Source organism: Rhinolophus hipposideros (genome assembly GCF_964194185.1).
Source record: "Rhinolophus hipposideros genome assembly, chromosome: 12".
In the NCBI taxonomy this organism is placed as follows: Eukaryota; Metazoa; Chordata; class Mammalia; order Chiroptera; family Rhinolophidae; genus Rhinolophus; species Rhinolophus hipposideros.
Genome location: NC_138058.1, coordinates 75,686,896 through 75,707,854, shown reverse-complemented (window position 1 = coordinate 75,707,854; position 20,959 = coordinate 75,686,896). Strand labels below are relative to the sequence as shown.

At 47.5% G+C, this 20,959-nt stretch overlaps 1 protein-coding gene across 1 annotated transcript in view; it reads left to right on the top strand.

Moving 5' to 3' along the window:
* DCDC2C (doublecortin domain containing 2C) overlaps positions 1 to 18,950 on the top strand; it is a gene marked incomplete at both ends in the record, with an annotated part of 118,232 nt that extends 99,282 nt beyond the window's left edge. The window contains 2 exons of the mRNA XM_081068860.1: positions 18,426 to 18,457; positions 18,742 to 18,950. Of these exons, the coding sequence (XP_080924986.1) occupies positions 18,426 to 18,457; positions 18,742 to 18,950 (241 nt within the window). The remainder of the gene's footprint in view (positions 1 to 18,425; positions 18,458 to 18,741) is intronic.
* Positions 18,951 to 20,959: the final 2,009 nt, after the last annotated feature.

Genomic DNA, 20,959 nt, shown 5'->3' with positions numbered 1-20,959 from the left:
TCAATAAATGGTGCTGGGAAACCTGGACAGACACATGCAAAAAAATGAAGCTGGACCACCTCCTTACACCATATACAAAAATAAATTCAAAATGGCTTAAAGACTTATATGTAAGATCTGACACCATAAAATTCCTAGAAGAAAATATAGGAAGAAACTTCATGGACATTACCTGGAGTAAGATTTTTACTGATATATCCCCTCACACGAGAGAAGTAAGAGAAAAAATAAACATGTGGGATTATATCAAACTAAAATTTTTTTTCACAGCAAAGGAAACCATCAATAAAACAAAAAGGGATCCTACTCAGTGGGAAAAGATATTTGCCAATGATATGTCTGATAAGGGGTTAATATCCAAAATTTATAAAACACTCACTCAACTCAAATCCAAAAAACCAAACAACCCAATTAAAAAATGGGCAGAGGACTTCAAGAGACATTTTTTCTAAAAAGGACATACAGATGGCAAAGAGACATATGAAGAAATGCTCAACCCCACTAACCATCAGAGAAATACAAATAAAACCCACAATGAGATACCACCTCACCCCAGTGAAAATGGCTATCATCAATAAATCAACAAACAACTAGTGCTGGAGAGGTTGTGGAGAAAAGGGAACGCTTGTGCACTGTTGGTGGGATTGCAGATTGGTGCAGCCACTATGGAAAACAGTATGAAGGTATCTCAAAAATCTGAAAATGGAACTACCTTATGATCTAGCAATTCCACTCCTAGGTATCTATCTGGAGAAATCCAAAATTCTAATTCAAAAATCTTTATGCATTCCTATGTTTATTCAGCACTATACACAATAGCCAAGACATGGAAACAACTGAAATGGCCATCGGTAGATGACTGGATTAAGAAACTGTGGTACATTTATACAATGGAGTATTACGCAGCCATAAAGAAGAAAGAAATCTTACCGTTTGCAACAACATGGATGGACCTAGAGAACATTATGTTAAGTGAAATAAGTCAGACAGAGAAAGACAAATACCATATGATCTCACTTATATGTGGAATCTAAAGAAAAGAATAAGTGAATGAACTAATCAGAAACAGTTTTGGAGACATAGAGGAAAAACTGAGGGTTGCTAGATGGGATGGAGGGTGGAGATAAGGGAGAAAGTGAGGGGATTAGAAAACAGTCAGTAACCACAAGATGGCCACGGGGTTTTGAAAATTAATTTGGGGAACGTAATCAATAATGTTGTAAAAATTTTGTAGGGTATCAGATGGACACGTGTCCCATTTGGGAGACCACTTCAGGGATGATGGCTTTTGGATGATTACTTTGTCTAATGCACCTGAAACTAATAAAGAAAAACAAGCACACACAAAAAAAGACACACAGCGACCCACATGCCGAGGCAAGTCAGAAAATCATTGATTATTCCATTGACTACTTCTAGAAAAGATAAATCGTGATTCAGAGTCGTGTCCACATGTAGTGTGATGTGAAGTTCAGGTGTCTGCTTTCTGGCAAGTAGATGGCCCCTGGGATCCTGAAGGTAAGCGGGTCACGGGCAGCTTTTGAGGTAATTTTGTTTACATCTCTGCTCTTATCATGTCAGAGCCAGGCACCATCAGGCATTGTCACCGGGTCTCATTTGCAGGCGAAGGACAGAGCTTCCTGCAAAGCACGATGTGGCTGATGGGTGCCACAGTGTAACCCTGGGAATTATTTCCTGACCTCATCATTCCCGTCACTGGAAAGGTGGAAGAAACTGCCTGTGAAATGAGCTGCTTGTTAGTATTCAAGCTTTAAAACACCGGTTTGAAAAATTAGCTTACAAACTTTTATGCTTTAATGTCCTGTCTGTAGGAGTGTGAAAAACAAGTCAGTGTGGTGTGGCAATGACTGGAAGATGACGCGCCCAACATCAGTGTGGCACGCAGGCCTCCCTGCTTTCCCATCATCTCGCAAACTCCCTCCATAGTTTGTGGAATTAAAAAAAAATGTGATTCTACATTAGTGCCTTTTAGTCTTAGAGCATAATTGTAATTAGTGAAATTCTAAAGAAGTGGAAACAGTCCACTGTAGCAGCTTTATTCTATAGTTTGCTCATGTAGGTGTAACGTGTGTATATGTAGTTTTATATTCGTATATTTCTGAATGGGTTTCCCTCTTGCCTTTAGACATAAAAGGCACAATTTAAAGAGGAAAATATGACTTTTTTTTTCTTTACACATTCTCATCCTCTTAGGCAATTAGGGTCCTACACTTTTAATAGAAATGACCATGAACTTATGAGTGCAGGTAGTATCAGCGTTTACAAACATAGAACCCATTCTGGTAACACCTGCCCATCTGAACCATCCAGTAGTTTCTTCTGCATTCCTGTTGCTTTACATGAAACTGCGTCCCCTCACAGGGTTTCCATACTATGGCGTGTGGGGAGGACGAGTCTGGCAGCTCCCAGAATTCCTAGCAGGGTGTGCTCCGGCCAGGTGCAGGGACGGCAAGCTGGGGCCTGAGCTGAGACAGGCAGGACAGGGACGTTGGTTGGGTATCAGATGGTGGGCTTCTCTTGAAGAAATAGACACAGAATGTGAAATTGGTTTCATGCTTTTGATTTTTGCTGCAGTAGCTGTGCTTGACTACTTTCCTGCGAGTACCACTTGTGCGTTCACACTCTAATGTACTAGTTGTGTTCAGGATGTGTGCTGAGCATTGGTTTCAATGAAGAAACAGGGTGCTGGTGGGGTGAGCTCGGGGCTCGGCGTCGGCCTGCTGCGGTTTTGACCTCAGCTCCACCCCATCAGCTGTGTTCACTGGGCAAGTGGTCAGCCTTTCTGTCCTTGTGTCCTCCTGTGACATGGACGTGACCACAGTTGCTTCCTCACGGGGCTGTCGTTACACTGAACGTAGGTCATCTCTAAGATGCAGTGAAAATGGTGTCTGGGACAGGTAAGGGCTTCCAGCACGTTATATGCAATTAGGGAGAGCCTGGAAGAAGGAAGGTAAGAGCAGGGCCAGTCCCTGCCCAAACCGCAGGCTCTTCCCACTGACGGCTATGAGGGCACCATGCTGGCTTCTGTTCCCCAGCATCCCAGCCTGGCGCCGGGCACATAGTAGGACACGCAGCTGCTTGTTGCAGGATGACAGGTCCTACTCTTGAGGAAATTGGTGTCTGGAGGAGACGTGCAAGCCCAGTCTTTACCATGACCTGTGGAAACAACTCTCATTCCCATCTTTTCAATGAGAAAATGCTAGGTCTATCCCCACTAGGCTGTAAACTGCACAGTAGAAGGGAGCTTGTCTGTTTTTTATTTCTGTTTGTTTTGTTTTAACCTCACGGATCCCAAGTACTTAGAAGAGTACGTGGCACGTAGCAGCGGCTCAGTGGGTGCCCGGGTCTGCTCACTGGCCTGGTGCGAATCTGGATTCTCAGTGCGCTTCTCGTCCCTCCACGCTAAGCTGTTGGCCAAACAGCAGTGACTCAGGGGGTCCAGGAAGGTAGGAGTGCCATGCTGTCACTTGTGGCCTGGGGCATTTGCAATGTCCTCCTTCAGCTTAGCCCTTTCCTGGGAGGAGGCAGGTGTCCTGTCCTGTCCCTTGATACCCCATCCCTTAAATCAGGAGTCTGAGCTGTGCTTGTCAGGGTCATACACAAATCTCCCATCCTGTCCTGCCCTTCTTCCTTCCCTTCTTCCCTACTTCTCTCTCCCTCCCTCTCCCCAAACACTCAGGAAACTCCTGCTGTGTCAGCCATGGAGCTGGGCCCTGGGGCCTCCTCCGTTGGAAGTCAGGGTGAGAGGGCCAGTGGGCCCTGGGCTGCTCGGGACTCTGGGTGCTCCCGAATGACACCCTCTGTCTTCTACAAAGCGTCCTCTCCCACCAGTGGGTCTCCTCTTCTGGCCTCCTGTGGTCTGGAGAGAAAAGCAGCTCCATGGGTGTCGTCTTTCCCTGGCCTTTAGGAATTGCCCCTGTGCACGCAGGTGGGTGCGTGGTCAAGCCGTCCAGGACACCTGGGGGTGGACTTCTGGGGTTCAGCCTCGGCCCATCGCAAACTTCCCCGGCCCTGGTTCTCTCTGCACCCCCACTCCCGTCTGGCTGTTGTGCTGTGGGGCTCCCTCTCCCCAGCTTGGTCTCCCCTCTCAGGAAACACTCCTGTTCTTGTCCAACGTCAGATACACCGTTTCCCACTGTCTGCCTGGCTTTCTAGCTGTTTATGGCCCAGGTGGAGGTCTGGACCTGTTACTTTCTCATGGCTGAAGCAGACAGTCCAGCATTATTTTTAATGGCAAAAGTCTTGGTCTGGATAAAATGCAGGCATCTAGTTAAGTTTGGATTTCAGATAAGCAGTGAGTAATTTTTAGAACGAGCCCACATCCTTTGTCGGGGTCCTGTGTCTTGTTCGCTCAATCTGGCAGTGCTCGGCCAGGGCTAGTGGGGGTTGCTTGGCGGGGGAGCCTGCTGTCTGCCTGTTCTCACAGGGCAAATCTCACCCCACGAAAACTGGCTTTCACCTTCAGGCCTCAGCATTGAGAAAACGGGGGAGACGTGGAAAGACCCAGAGAGGGAGTAGTAAGAGACGTGCTGACTGCTGGCATCGGAAGGGACGTAGGTGACCCTGTACCCGCCATGTGTCACAGGCAGGCGGAGGGCCAGAGAGGGATTTTCAAAGTTCAGTGGCTGCAGTACTCATTTTCAATATCACAGTCTTGCACTGTCTAAAATGAGAGACTACTAAGGAAATGTCAAGTAAGTGAAATTTAAGTGTCGCTTACGAAGCAATGCTAATTTTTTAGCTTTGAATTGTTCTTGTCATTACCTCTGCAATTATGAAATTGCTAATAGCTTTTACTTAATATGGACATTGCTGTAATTCTTTACAAATTAAAACTTGACAAATTAAAATGGTTTTTAATTGAAAAAACAGTTATGAAGGGACTGTGATATTTATTAATGACAGATTCTTGTTAAGTGGAAATATTAATGATCACACATGGATGTAAGAGGAAATATGCCCACATGTGAAGATGACACTGGCCACTTTATTTTTGGCATGGCCAATCAAAATCCCAGGCGCCGATGAGAAACTCTAAACGTATGTTTCTGATCAGATACCAGTGAAAAGGGAAACTGTGTCCCCGTGTGAAGGGTCCCAGAGAGTAAGCTGCCATTGCAACCCAGTTAGAATGGAGACATGTCGGTTAATCAATATATATTTTTTAGATGCTGTGCTTTAAGGGAATGTTTATTTTTAAAATGTCCTATGATATTGGGATGAAAATGCTGAAATCATGTGGACCTTTGATGGTTAAACCTTAAAACCAAAATGGGTCTGATCAGATGGGCAGAGAGACAGAAGAGCTACCTAAGTAAGCTGCTGTCCCCGCTGCCCCCACTCTCCTCTAGGGGCTGAAGGCAGGCCCCCCTCGCCCTCAGCATGCCCACCTCTGCCCCGACACCGTAGAGAAGCTTTGTGGCTGGTCCCCCAGCACCCTGCTCCAGCATCTCCTCACCCCCCAGAACCTTGGATCTGGTTTTCACACTTCATCTGTCACTGAGCCTGGTCCTTGGGTGGCCTCATGCTTGCTCCTTGCGCTGCCTGAAGACTCCTGATTCCCTAGACAGTGACTTGTCAGCCCCCAGGCAGAGCATGTAGACTGTGGTCATGTTGAAATAGGCAGTTGGGAAGGTGGCTGGTTACCATGGAAACAGGAGAACAGCAGCCACCCTGCTGTGAGGTTTTCTCCACCCTCTCCTAATCCTTTTGTTGAATTTAAATTTTTTCTGCCTCCATATTATCAATTTCCGAGAGCTATTTTTTCTGTTATCAGAATACTTTTGTTCTTCAAAATTTTCCTTCTCTATATATTCCTAGTTTAAAAAAAAATTTTGTCCCTTTCATGGATGCATTATCTTTTTGTTTTGTCTGGTACTATTAAATAAGATCTTAGGGGGTGTTTTCAGTGTTTGCAAAACAAAGTCTGTACTATTTTGGACTGTCTTTCCCAAATGTCCGATGACCTTATGTTTCAGGGTGTAGCACTAAAGTGATGATTGGAAGCTATGTGCTCATGGGTAGTCTTCACTGTAGGCTGGTCTCGATGACCAGTTTGGAGGAGACCCCCACCAGCAGAGGTGTGAGGTCTTCCCTGGGCTGGTCAGATTCTTCAGAATGTGTGAGCCTGGCTGCCAGGGTTTAGGGCTGCGTGGGGGAGAAAGTGGGCCCTCAGTGCCCGTTGGGCAGACTCTCACTCAGGTCCTGTGAGATAGCTCTCCCTCACGTTGCCTGGTGCTCCCAGACCCAAAACACTCTACTCCTCTCCAGAGAACAAAGCTTCTGATTTCTGCTGGGGAGCGGAGGTTTGAGGGGATCGGGGTGTCTAATCACTTCCCCCCTATTTATTAGATTGTCTAGGATCTTCGGATACCCAGTAGGGGTCACCGCTCTTTTCCGTGGCCTCTGATAGACTTGAATAATCAATTAAAATCCTCCTTCTGCCTGAACTCGGACACGATCTTACAATCTTTCCTTGTTTTTCTGTATTTATCCCCAAGCTTTTATTCTGAAAGATCTTAGACACCCCTGGAAAGTTGGTGGCATAATGGACGGTCACATCCGTTTACTGAGATCGACTAGTTGTTACCATATTATCAGACTTGGGTCTGATCCCATATATATGTGTATATATGTGTATGTGCATGTATATAGGCAATTATTTTTTGTTTTGCTGGACCTTTTGTGAGACAGGGCAGAGAACTGACCTTTTAGTCCTAAATACTTCCACACACACTTTCCAAGAACGAGAACGTCCTCCAACATAATCACAACAGAACTACTACACTTGGCCTATTATTTTCTTTTTCTGTTGTGACAAACAGCCACTTGGTGGCTGAAAACAACACAGATTCGTTCTCATGCAGTTCTGGAGGTCTCAAGTCTGCAATGGGTCTCCCTGGGCTCAGAACAGGTGTTAGCTGGGCTGCGCGCCTTCCGGGGGCCCCAGGAGGAAACTCGTCCCTGGCCTCTCGTGCCTGCCCTGCGACCCTCAGCTCACTGCCCCTTCCACCTTCAAAGCCAGCAGTGGCTGATGGAGTCCTTCCGTTATCACATTGCCCGTCACTGACTGTCCCTCCTGCCTCTTCCTTCCTTTAAGTACCCTGGTGATTACATTGGGCCCACCTGGGTCACCCAGGAAAAGAACCCAATTGAGGGTCAGTTGATTTAGCACCTGCAGCCTTCCTTCCCTCCGGCCATGCAAGCCACGTCTATCTCCACAGGTGCTGAGGACTTGACCATCTTAGGGGTGTGGGGCGTTAGTCTATCACACACGGTTACAGTACAACTATTTACAACCAGCATGTCCCCTCTCGATCTGATACTGTCCTTTAAGCCTGGCTTAAAACACCAGTGAACAGCCATGCAGGGCCCTTGGCGACCAGGTCACTTCAGTCTTTTTAAATCGAGGACAGTTCTTCAGCTTCTTGGACTTTCATCATGGACATTTTGAAGAGTGTGGTCAGCTGATTTGTGGAGTTCCCAACTTGCTGTTTTGAAAAATTAAAAAAAAAATTTTTTTGGTAACCCATTTAATAACCAGACCTAAGTTGTGAAACTGCTGGTATTTTTTTAAGTTTCAAGCAAAGACCAGCATTGTCTTTAAGGAGCCCAGCTGGGTAGCTCCCCGCTGCTCGTCACTCCACAGCTAACAGACAAGGCGGCCAGTTATGGAGGCCACTGAAGACCAAGTCCCACTGGTGGGAATTAATGTGTGGATGAGATAGAAAGTTTGGAAACTGCAGAGCGGACTTTGGTCCTGGATGGAGGGGGCTGCTTTCCCCAGGCCAGAGAAGGGATGGATGGGATTTGGAGAGAGAGCAGTGACCCCAGGCCTCTCAGCAGATGTCCCCTTGGACAATAGCTGTCACCTGGGATGGTGGCAACTTCAATGGGCACAGTTGCTTGATGCAACTAGAAAGGGAAGACCCTGAGGAGCCGAGTTCTTTGACTTGTCAGACTCCCGGTAGCTCAGCTATGGTGTAGAATCAGAGGCCAGACCTGGAGTCCCACACTGCCTGGGTCACCAAGCATCCCCATGGCACCAGGGCTGGCTGAGGATGCCTTGGCCCTGCGTGAGACCCTGGGGCTTTGCATGATCAAGGGAGGATGTGTCTAATGACAACAGGTGAAATATCGATACCTTGCCTGGCAGGGGTAGAAGTCAGAATTTGGATGAGTGAATGAATAAAAATCAAGGGAGCTATTTCTTGCCCACTTGAGATGTAAGGCTCTCTATGCAAGTTATTTTCATGCAGGTCTTCAGAGCAGCCTCCGCCCAGGAGACATACAGGGAATGAAAGCCCACCTTGGTGAGGGAGATGCCCAAGGCCACACAGTGACTCTGTGGTGACACGGGGACCATCCCACCTTCTACTGTAGCCTCCCCTGCTCCTGCTGAACACAGTTTCCTACCCCCTGCTTCAGACAGTGGGAGGGCCAGACCTGGGCAGCTCCCGGTCAGCTAGTCCTCTGGGCACACACTGGGTCAGCTCACCCTGCTGCCCAAGCCCTCTGGGAAAATGGAAATTTAGGACAAGGAGCTCCTCAGAGTTACAGGAATCAGATTGAACACCAGACAACATGGATTTAAGTGTTGGTTATACAAAGATTCCCCCATGTCACCCAAGTTTGGCTGCTCAAAGCTTTTGCTAGCTAACTCACGTTGGCTGAAGCTTTGGCAGCTTTCTTCATCACACTTGCTGCAGTCCTGGAAATCATCTCTCTCACTCCCTCCTGGATCAGTCTCCTCAAGAAATGGTGCTGCGTTCCCCTTGTGGACACACTGCACCCACTTTTGCTGAAACCACGGCATTCATGGGCCTCTCCTACCTCTCTTGTGCTCACAAGTGCCTCCAGCACTGGGTCTGCCCTCTGGGGTCTCTTCCAGCCTCCGTCCTCACCAGCCCCTGCAGCCCCCTCTCCCCACGGCGCTGCCACAAGGTGGGAGCAGGGACTTTCTGTGGGGCTCTCACTTCTCACCTGCAACTTGAGTCCACAAAGTCAAATACCAGTATGATACGGCAGGCACTCGTTAACACATGTAAGTATTTGCCATTTTCTTTGAAGAAGTGGAAGGGGGAAGCATCTTTATTTCTATCGTGTCCGAGCAGCCCAAAGTGTCTTGGAATCCTAGTTTCACTTCAGGGTTAGCAGAATGCTCCCAGGTAGGCTCCTGTGTCTACTAAAGAAATTCGAAGAAAAGGCCTTTCCCTTCCCCTCCTTTCCCCTCCTGTCCTTTTTCCTCCCCTCCCTTCCCCTCCTCCTCCCTTCCTTTCTTCTCCCCCCCTTTCTTTTATCTCTCCTTCCTTTTCTCCCTCCCTCCCGCTTTCCTTCCTTTACCTGGCACATGTAATTTGTTTTGTACTCATTAGAAGTATTTCTGGCCTCAGCGGTAGAGATGTAAATACAAAAGTGTCGGTGAGGGGCTCTCACAGGAAACGTAGGACCAGTCTGTACTCACTAGACTGCAGTGAGACTATGTCCCATCTGAGTCCCTACCCGCACCAGGTAATTTCCCCCAATGTTTGGCAATAGTTGTTGCAAAGTGAATAGTGGTTGGTTGGTTAAAGGATGAGTGAATGATTTAAGGGGTGAGACAGAAGGTTTAAAACAATTAGGCCTTTAGAATCCAAGAAATGTGTTTCCTACTCAGGAAGAGGCTTGCCACACCACCCACTGAACTCATTCAAGTGGGTTTGTTAAAAAAATGACCGCAAGTTAATGAAATTAGACTTTTTTTCCCCCAGAGCAAACATCCTGCATTCCACTTTTCCTGGAAGGAAAGACTCCCAAGCCCCACATTTCTCCTTGATATCTGCTTCTGTGAAGCCAGAGAAGGAAAGGCGGCAGTGGCTGGTTGTTCAGGCACAGAGGAGGAGGCGGGTTTACCGTATTTCACAGAATACAGACTGAGCCGAGTTAATCAGCCCGCATGTTATCAAGGCACATCTTCTCTCCTGTTTTCTACCTACCCCAGTATTATGAAACCATCTCTTTTGTTAACTATGGTGGTGCAATTTACAGAAGGAGTTACAGCCTGTCTTTTATTGTCGTGTTTCCTTTGCATAAATCTCCTCCACACTATCTGTTGGTGGAACATATGGACCCATCTCCTTCCAGTGCCCACTTTTCATTTATATGAAACTTAACTATGTAATTTGTTACAGGAATAATGATAATGGTAACCACAATTTAGTGAGTGTTTGCTGTCTGCCAGGCGCTCTGTGAAGGGCTGTATGGATAACTGTGTCCCGGTTTCACAGACCACATACCTGGGGCTCAGCAAGCGTATTGGTGCTGCTCAGTGATGGGGTCTAGACTGGAGATGAGATCTGTCTGCCCCTGAAGTCCAGGGTTTCAGTCATCGTGATGTTATTCATTAAAGAATTACATGGCACTTAATATTTCTAAGTTTTAACCTTTATGAAGGTTTGAAGAATATAATTAATTCACCGAAAATATCTACATTTCCCTGGAGGACTAACAGCAGAGCTCTGCCTAAAAAGAGGTAATTTAATACCTGTTTCTTTGCAGGCTTAGGTCAGGGTGACAGTTACGCACCGTTCATGATGAACTTTTGACAAGAACAGGCGTCTGTTTATTACACCGGGCTCGTTAACCGATGCTTCACGTTTTTATAGCAAATTGCGGTTCACAGGCAATAATGCAATAACGCATGTCGTCACATGCTCCTCCTGGCTCCGTGGCAGGTGCCGCTCAGGAATGCCACTGCACACGCCACACCGCCTCCTCCGCAGTGCCCTGCGTTTCCCCCTGAGAGGCCTGGTGGAACAAAAGGTGAGGTTTCTGTTTCTTACCTTGGTGGGATTAGAACCAGCTAAAGGCGGGTGAGGGAGCTGGACAGCATCGGCGACTCAGACCTTAAACCTTGTTTTCTTCTACTTGTGACACTGTTGCTACTGAATACAACATTGGTGCTGATCAGAGCATTTGTGGGTGGCTGAATAATGTTTCTGGATAGACCGCCTTTGCAGCTTCCCTGGAACCAGGCATGCCCACGGCCAAAGTTCTGGCCAGTGGGACGCAAAGAGAGGGAAGGTCCTGCCCATATGGCCCTGGAAGGGACGGAGCACGTGCTCGTTCCTTCTCTCCTGTGGCTGGAAGATGCTAGTGCATTCTGAGTGGGCCATTTGAGAATTTCCTGTGCAGTGAGCAGTGCATGAGCGTATGTTCCTCCTTTCTTAGGATGGGTCTTAGGTGCCTCATGGCTGGCACTGGGAGGGTGAGGGCTGTGCTTTAGCCTTTGGGGTTTCAGCTGGCTTGGGCTTTGCTGGCAGTTGTGAGGGACGCACTGATTCGTCCACACCGAGCTCGTCTCTTCATTCACAACTTCAAGGACTTTGGAAATGGCTTCTCGGGTGTGCTGGACCCTCTCTGGCTAGGAGAAGAGACTGTTGTTCCTTTTACTATAATAAGTGGATTCACGTGTGTGGGCCCTGCGACCTTGACTTTCTTCACCCAGGTGGCAGCCACCGCAGTGCTGCTTTGCTCCAGGAGCCCCTGTGTTTCGTTTACAGGAAGGTGGAACCACCCAGCAGCCTCGCCATGCCTTCCTCCACGTGGCAATTGGAGACAAAATAGATTTTGTAACAGAAGTTGCCATTTGGCGCTGGTCCAGTTTGCAACGTGATAATCAGACCGAGATGAATGAGATGAATGTGGGGGTGTAGAGAAGAGGTCTGTGTATCTGTGTGGACCAGCATCCACCCCAGCGAGGAGGGGTTCCCTGCCTTCTCTAGAGAAGCAGTGCCTGTGTGGGACTGGAAGGCTGCTTGCAGGCCACCGGGCCCAGTCTCACAGGACAGGAGACAGGGCCATCGCAGCAGCCCGCAGGCAGAAACCTCCATCGCTTCCCTCCTTAGTCCTGGACACTGCCACCGCAAGTCTTTCAGTTTTTCCCGGAATATTTGTCCTTGTTGGTGGACATCTTTTTAACACCGCTGTCAATCAGCATCTTTTATGGTTCTTTTCATATTTCCTCCTCTTACTGACTTTGAGCATGAGGTCTGAAAATAAAATATGTATTAATGATTATTGATGTAAATGTGATGGCACTAAAAATGACCACTCCCTCATCACTTCTCTCGTGAGCAGGGAGTCAGGACCTATGTGACACTCACGGGAGTACCGCTGTTCTTGTTACTCCAGCAAAGAAAGGTCTTTCCGTCTGCACAGGTGTGCAGTAGTTCTCCCGTTTGTCCCTCTTTCTGAACCCTGCTCTCTCCTTACTCACATTCACACACAATGTAGAATTCCCTGAAAATTTATTAACATCCCCAAATGAGCTAATTGTGTTGAAAGCACAGATTCATTTAAATATTTGTATGTTGGTATTGCTGCTTTTTGAAAAATTTTAAATGATTTCTAAAGGGCCAGTTCACCCTATGGCGTGGTCCATTCCACAGCAGCACTTGGAAGAAAATTGGCGGTTCCTATATGGAAACACACGATTCGGTTTCAAGTATTTTGTCATTTGAGACTAGTTTTCTGCATTCACATCCAGGTGCTAGAGCTGTTCTAGGGGCCACGGGAGGTACGTATACAATGCCAATATGCACTGTACATTAGGAAACAGTCACCCACAGCGACTTACGTGCTAAGCAGATGGCAGCCGCATGCACGGAAAACATTTGTCTTCCCGTGAAATCATGGAGCAGAGTCCTTACTGGACACTCAGAAAAGCCAGCAGGGCTGCCCTCTCTAGTGTCCCAATCCTGCGTTAGAGACGGGCAAGAAAGCCTTCTTACCTCCCCTGGCTGATTATGAGAATAAAGAATTCTTTTACTCACCTCTTAATTCTCGGGACAACATCTCATGATAATTTCACAAATTTTAATGTTAACCATTTTGGAATGTCGGGTCCAACTGCTGGGCCCGTCCACAAAACGTGTGTCTTTGACACCGGCCGTCCAGGCTTTATAGGGAGGTCCAGGGGGTGTCCTGAGCTGGCAGTCATCCGTGTGAGGGGTCATTTGTGGAGCGGAAATGACTCACCAACAGATTCAACTCAGAAACAGATACTGTTCAGGAAATCAGTCGTAAATTTGGAGAATTAAATAGACCCCATTCATAATTAAAAGGCGGAATTGCTATACTAATGAATTTCCTTCCTGGAGAGTGAACTTGGATGGTCTCACCCATCCATTCCATCTCCCCTCATTTTGTCTCTGCTACCTTTTAAAATATGCAATGTGGTACTGTTTTCTTAAACTGGGGTTACTCCAGCCCATTCCCCTTCATTTCCTTGTATATCTTTTGATATTTCTCACCTAAAAAGTATATCCTAAAAAGGACATATTTTCACCTATTGACTAGAGAGGATTTTTTACTGTATATCCTGGCTTTTTGTCCATTAGATTAGGAAACAGTAAGGAGAGAGTGAAGAAAAGATTCTTGCTTTTCATATATCACAGTGACCCCCACACCCTTTAAATGGTTGTATTCAGCTCCAAATGACATTGAACATGTACTCAGCATTCTGTCCTCGCCCCGCAAAGCACCCTGAATTTCTCAGCTGTCTGATCGCCCACTTTGAAGGGCAGCAGCTTCCAGCTGGTGAGCAGGGTGCCTAGCACTAACTTCTTTGAAAGTAGGCAGCGGAGTGCTTTTGATTAAATATGGAAAAGCTGGCTGGAAGCCTTGGCATAAATTTTGAAAGGAGACCTCCAAGAATTTTTCAACTCTCTGGTGCTTTAATGTCTTGAGCAGGTTGAAATGAATGCAAAACCTGAAATGAGAAAATGAGAAAGAGTGAGAGTCCATGGAGCCCGCAGTGAAGTCCTGGAGCCTCGACAAGCAAACCAAGGACAGAATTCAGCGTTTCCCCTTGCTCTTGGCCTGGGAGAGCGTGGTGACGTGTTACGGCTCGAATTCCTTGGGATTTCTTCTGATCATGCCAGCCAGAGGGCTCTGCTCCCTTGAGTTCCTATGAAACGTATGGTCTGTGCTCAGTCCTGTGTAACCCCTGGCACAGCGGGCTCTCCCACGTCCGGCCGCGTACCCAGTGTCACACGTGTGAGAAGCAGCCTCGGGAACCCGCACCTGCCTTGACGTCCACTGTGAATGGTTCTCATCTCCTCCGCTTCTCCCATCACTCTCATCTTCCAGGCTCTGGACCACAGCACACGGGTTCCATCCCTGCCTTTCCTGCTGGAGCATCATCCCTACGAGCTACAGGGTGCTGGCCTAGCTGGGCACAGCCGTCCTCGGGAGGGCAGGGTGCGGAGACCCAACTGCTTTAGCCCTTAGTGTGTAAGCTTATGGTGCTCTTCATTTTTCAAATATGAAATGGTGTAAGTCCTTAGCGAGGATGTTGGTCAGATCCCAGAGAACAGCACCATGTCCCCTACTCAATCTTATGACCCTCTCTGAGCCCCGACTTTCTCATCTGAAAAGTGTAGCTAAAAATACCTCCCTGTCTATCTCATAGGTTCCAGGAATAAGTTGAGATGGACTGAGAACTTGCAAACATTGTACAAACATAAGGTGATATTGTTGCTTTGTTTCTGGAATACTAAGCCCAGGCTGCCCACATGGTACTGTGCAATCACACTAAAAAATTAAATTCATATTCCTTTGATAATATTTTTTTTGTTTCAGAAGATAAATATCACAGTTTCAAGAATATTCTCTGCTAATTATATTTTTTGAGGGCTCACAGAGAAAAGCAAGGTAAAAATACCCTACTTCCCCAAAATGGTTAGAGAATGGTGTATTTCAAATACACCTAATTCCTGGTTAACTGCATGGTTTATTTCTAATAGACCAAATTCCTGGTTAACTGGATAATAGATAATCTCTTTGAACTGTGTTATTGAAATAGGTAAATGCTTTAGTTGATTTGCTTTCTGTAGTGAGTATAATACATAACATGAATCTCTAAGGCTTCTCACCGTAGATAAAGAATTGCTTTATTTGAAAATATTAAGTGCTTCTAGAATGACTACATTTCAGATTTAATTAAAAGATGTTGGTTGAAATCAAACAGCTATGGGGTCTAAACTCTGATCATTTGTTATTTATCTCTTTTAAGATGGAGTTTTTAATAAAGTTTTATTTAGTGAACGGTGAGGGCATGTTACAGTGAAATGTCACACATGTTAACTCTTTTCTCTTCCCTCTACCTCCCGAGTGGAATACGCAAAATGCTCATTGGTTCTGGAAGGAAGGTGGGCTCAGTGTGCCGAGCGGTGTGACCCACAGCATGGCAGATGCCAGAAGCTTATTCTGAACAATGAGTTCCTTCAAACCAGAAGTTACGTCAGAGAGAAGAGCAATCACATTGTTTGTTTTGAATTGGTGACTGTTTTGAGTGAGGCGACGGGAGAATCCAGTTGGGAACAGCCGTGGCTCTCTGGTATTACAGCTTTGAACTGGCACTCCACATCCATAAATACAGTCCAGGAACCACGGCACCCTGCGATGTAAGGTCCTGTCACAGGCATAAGTTACATCCATGCATGTGAAACATCAGCTTTCTAATTTCATGATAAATACGGGAGCCACGTGTTCTCTATGGCCTCCGAGCTCCAGCTTGTGGGCTGCAATAGGAAGTGAGGGGTTCTGCCAAAGCATAAGAGGCCGAATTGGTAGGAGTTTTAAAGGTCTGGTTTCACCACCCGACACTGCAGGTAAGTAAACTGGGAGCAGAAAATACAGAGACCAGGCGCCATGCTGGAAGCTGGGCATGGGGCCCAGTTCATAAGGGCTGCCCCATAACGGCTGCCCCATAACGGCTGCCCCATGACGGCTGCCCCATGACGGCTGCCCCATGACGGCTGCCCCATGACGGCTGCCCCATGACGGCTGCCCCATAAGGGCTGCCCCATAAGGGCTGCCCCATGACGGCTGCCCCATGACGGCTGCCCCATGACGGCTGCCCCATGACGGCTGCCCCATAACGGCTGCCCCATAATGAAAAGAGAAGATTTTGTCCAACCCTCACACATTTGAGAGGTGAGTAAAGTGACCTTGTTTTGTAACAAAGACACTCAGCCTCGCTCACGTCAACAACTTGCCTGAGGACGCCAAGGTCATAGCCTGCGGTGGAAAACCGTCTTTCAGACCCTTCTTTTGGGGTTTCTTTAATTTCCCAAATCCAGCTATGAAAGAATTATGAAAGCAACAGTTTACTCATCATGAGAAGGGAAGACAACATGGCTCGACCAAGTTTTGGAGAGGACTCATCAGAGGGTCGCCTGCGTACTTGAAGTACCGAGTCCGTATTATCTGAATCAACACGCACAGGGACCCTGCCTGTCGTCTGCGGCCTTGATTTGGTGTGAACACAGGCAAAGCCTTTATTCCCCTCGGAATGCACTGGTCCCTCTGGCTAGGTCATCTTGGAATCTGCTGACCCCTCTGGTGCAGTCACCTTGAGCGCTGGAGGAGGATCTGACTCCAGATACTATTTTGTTTCTTTTTAGGGGTTGGTTTGGCTGGGAAATCTCTGTAGGCTCGAAGGGTGTTATATGATGTCCAGTGTCACGCGGGGGACCCTGCTCGCTGCGCCATTTGTCGTGCAGGGTCTCAGCTCCCACTCCCCGCCCAAGAACGCAGGACACGGTAAGGCCAAAAAGGAACACCCACGAAGCCATAGATAGGGGAGTCAAACCAATATATTCTCGCTGGCGGCTGGGCTGGAGACACAGGAAGCAGGATCTACATAATCTGCCTAACAGCAGTCCGCGCTTTCCAGCCACCATCTTCTCGCTAGCCCCCATTCCTTTCCTGCTAGCGTAGCCACAGCCGTTATATTAGTGGCCAATGGCCTACGGGTTACAGCTGACGGCCAACTAGCCACAGCTGCTGGCATCTGATCACAGTTGATGGCCATTTACTACCCGAGCCAGCACCTTTCTATGTGAGGCCGAGAGCCTGGAAACTGTTTTTTGGGGTTTTGTCCCCACATCCAGCATAACACCTAGTATATTCTAGTTTTCCAGTAAAAATCTGTTGACTAATAAGATACATACTATTAAAATTTTCAGTGTGGATAGTTGAAATGTGAGAATGCAAGTGGTTAATGGAATTGGCCACTGGGTGTCACTGTTGACCCACCGACTGAGCAGCAGCATTTTTTTTTTTTGGGGGTCTTTTTTTTCCCCCCCTTCCACCTGGTCAGGACAAAAGCCTGTGGAAGTTGCTCCAGGTGCAGAGATTTCAAGCTTGGCTCTTATAGTAAGTAACTTGTTTTCTCTTGGGAAAAGAGTGATTCCTGAGTGATTTAATTCAGGATACCTTCTCCTTGCTGCAATTGAGATCCAGAGCTGATGTGTTTTCCTTTTCTTCTTTCATCCCCCCTAAAGAAGTTTTCTTTTGCTGACACAAACAAGAGCTTTTGTCTTGCAATTCATCTTTCAAACAGGAGCATTTGTTCATATAAGACTGTGAGGTTTTGTATACAAGTTGCACATGAAACTATTACAGGTGCTTGAAATAAATTCCCATCTCATTAGGCTCAGCAGACCCCTGTTGTCATTGTAGTGAGGGTCCCTGCAAACTCCAGGTCATTCCTAATCTCTGGGGTAGTAAAGATCAAAAAATCTGATTTCCACAGCGCCACCACCATTTGTTATCTGTGTGACCTTGGAAAGGTCACTCAATGTCTCTGATCCCTGCTGTGCCCTACACTTGGCAGGCCTTCCAATCCCAGGGTTGCACTAAGTCCAGACTCAGAATTTCTTAAATTTTCTTTGTTCTGTGAGGCCCTCCATTAAAGTGTGGGCTGATTGGATGGATAGTCTAAGAAATATCACATTTGCTTTGCTAGCCTGTAAAATGGGTCTAACCTAGTTTACCATGTCTTTGTAAGGCGATCGACATGGGCTGGTCCTAATAGCTGCAATTCCTAAGTCGGAACCTTACTGGGAAAGGCACGTAAGGCGCTGATGTGTCCGTGTTATCTTCATAGATTTCGTTGCTGCAACAGAGAACCCACCAAATGACCATCTGCATGAAGACTAGAAGGAACCTTAAGGTTTGTCTAATTCAGCCCCTTCCTCAATATTTTTTATTCTTTCTCCAACATTCCATGGAGAGCCCAGGACCGCAGAAATGGGAGGTCTTTCTTAAAATTTCCCTGAGGTGCAGGACTAAAGGTGTGAAGGACAAAGCCCTGAGGAAAACAAAAAGCCCATTTTGACAGACCTAGTCTCTGTTCCCTGCCTGGGGATGGGTGTGCTCCCCACTCCTCCTTTGTAAGACTTGTGCTCCTCCTTGCCATCCACACCACCTCCTCTATTTCAAAGCGAGGAGAAAAGATCACTTATGTTTCCTGAATCAAATGTGTTCCAGATGGGTTAATAACGATGGGTGCCGTGGACAGAGCCCGGGCCCGGCAGGGCCTGCGTCAGCTCTCCTGCTCCCCCTGTTTTCCTTAGTCCTCGCTACAGCCGCACCCGCTACTTGAGAGGTACCTCCATTAGAGGAGAGAAAAGTGGGGGTAAGTGGCTCTCGCGAATCACTCAGCTAGTCAAACAGCGAAACCTGGTGGGTGGCTGCTGGCCTGTGACTCCTTTGCTTTCAGCCACGCAACTCCGCATAGGTGTGTTGCTTATAGTCTTATTAGAACTACCTGACGGAGCTCAGTTCAACTTAGGAAAATTCGAACAAAGCAGCCAGCCGTTTCCTGTTGGGTGGCTGGCCAAGTGTATTGTGAGGGCAGCTGAGAGTGGTCGCCCCTGAGAATTCATCCAGGTGACAAGAGCGAGGTCCTGCCCGTGTGCTTCAAAGGCTTGGCTCAGTTCAAGGACAAGTGTTCGTGGTTGTCCGGGAGCTGCATGGCAGAACAGCTGCCCCCTGCTTATCGGCTGCTGAGGGGCTCCATTGATATTGACGGAAGAAATGCCAGTGGAGTTCACGCTGCTGAACGTCTGGGCGTCATTGTCGCCCCTGGAAATACGTGAGTCCCCTGAGGTGGGGCAGCGGGGGCGGGACTGAGGACAGGCGGGTTCAGTGTCCGCTTGGACTTCCTGCTCGATTTGTAATTGCTTCTTGGAGGCCACCAGACACTGACTGAACATCCCCAGCCAGGAGTTTTTCTGTTTTCTTGGCTCTGCTGTCTTCTTAAGAGGCCAGGAGGAAGCACTTGGCCTTCATCAGCCTTAGGGGCTTGGCACACAGGTTGGAAGAACTGGAATTACATGTGGGGGGCAGGACACGTTTCTGGCTTTATCCCCAAGGACTGACTCAGACCTTTGAACTGTAGTGTTTGGCTAAGTCCGGAGTGGAGAAAGCGGTGTAAATCACAGGACGCTGTTGGCAGGGTAACCAGCAAGCAGACGCGCTTGGCTGCACCCTGCCCACGACGGGCGGCAAGAACTGGGCCTTTGGGCACGACTCTTGTTTCTGTCCAGGACGGGCAAAGGGGGACCGAGCGACAGGGTGGGGGCCCGGGGTGCAGAGCCCACCATCTGCTTCTGCTCTGTGACAGCGGGCTGGCCCCGGACCAGGCACTTAAACCCTTTGACCCCAATTTGTTCATTTCCAAGTGGGAGAGCCTACACTAACAACTGCCCACGGGAAGTGGAGGAATGAGATGCCACAATGACACAGCCCCCAGAACGTCTGAGCGTGCGTAGTGTCTGTCACTCATGGCCACTACAGTGCCTTTCGCGGGGGGGGGGGAGGGGGGGACACTTAGGACTCGGACTTGGATGGAATGTTTATGACGTTTTATAGCTGTGTGATATCGGCCACACTGCTTGTTTCTGAGCTTCAGTAAAATGCGTTTCATCTATAGAACCTAAAGATGCCCCTCATGATTTAGAGTCACTGCACGTGGACCCTGCATACAGTCACTGGGCAGGCCCAGTGTGCACTCACATAAAGCTAAGTAATTTCCTTCCTTCCTTCCTTCCTTCCCCCTGCGCCTGCTCCGTATTAATTGATCAGTCTCTTGAATAGATGATTAGAAAGCCTGATGAAGCATGGGAATGTGGTTCCCATTTATAGATCATTAATTCATTGGCTTTTGGGAAAAGCAGTAATGCTGTCTGCCAAATCATTTGTCTTTTCTCAATCTTAAATTGTAATCCATTTTCTTAACATAATTTGTTACACATGTTTAGTTTATGTGTTCTGACACGCTATGAGGGAACGATGGGATTTACTATAACATTTGATATATACCACCCCTCCGCTTGCTCAGCAGTTTTACATAATTCAGATGTTTGTTGTTTTGATTATTAATTATTTATCTGTATTATAAAAAATACATTGAGGCTATTTCCAGAGTGCCAGTAGCGAGTATAGTTTTGAAACACAGAGAGGAAAATAAGGAACCGAGTAGAGGGAAGGAGCAATAAGCAACCCAGAAATGGTGAGCAGGGGATGGGCCCCCTTGAATGTCCTGTTCAGCTTTAGGCTTCCTGGGGTTGTGGGCAAAATTGGGTAGAAACAGCCAATGTGTTTTCCATTGTTAGGTAAAAATCACCTAATGACTTTTCATGAAAGTCAACTTTTTCCTGACACAAATCCTATCATGATTCTTTGGAGAGACTGCTGGAAATAATGGGTATGGCAACTTTTTGGAAGATTTGGTACCGTCGTCATTTGGCTCTGTGTTAGCACAGAGCTCATGGGAAGAGCAGGGCGGTGAAGGCGTGTGTGTGTGTGTGTGTGTGTGTGTGTGGCAAGGGGTCCAGGAGCACTTTCTCTCTGTCAGGCATGGGGCTCAGACACTTTTCTGGGGGGAAGATGGTGAAGAGGGCAGCCTGTTTATTTGGTTTGTGGGTGATTCCAGGCCTGAGCACTGAACCCACTCCACCCTGCTTGCACGTGGGTTGGCCTGAGGCACTTCTTCTGTGTCACGGCAGAGGAGGAATCTGTACTCACTTAGCTTCTGAAATAGAGTGTCTCCTGGCAGCAGCAGACGTTGTAGCGCGGCATGGCAGCTGATCCTGTTCAGTTAGAC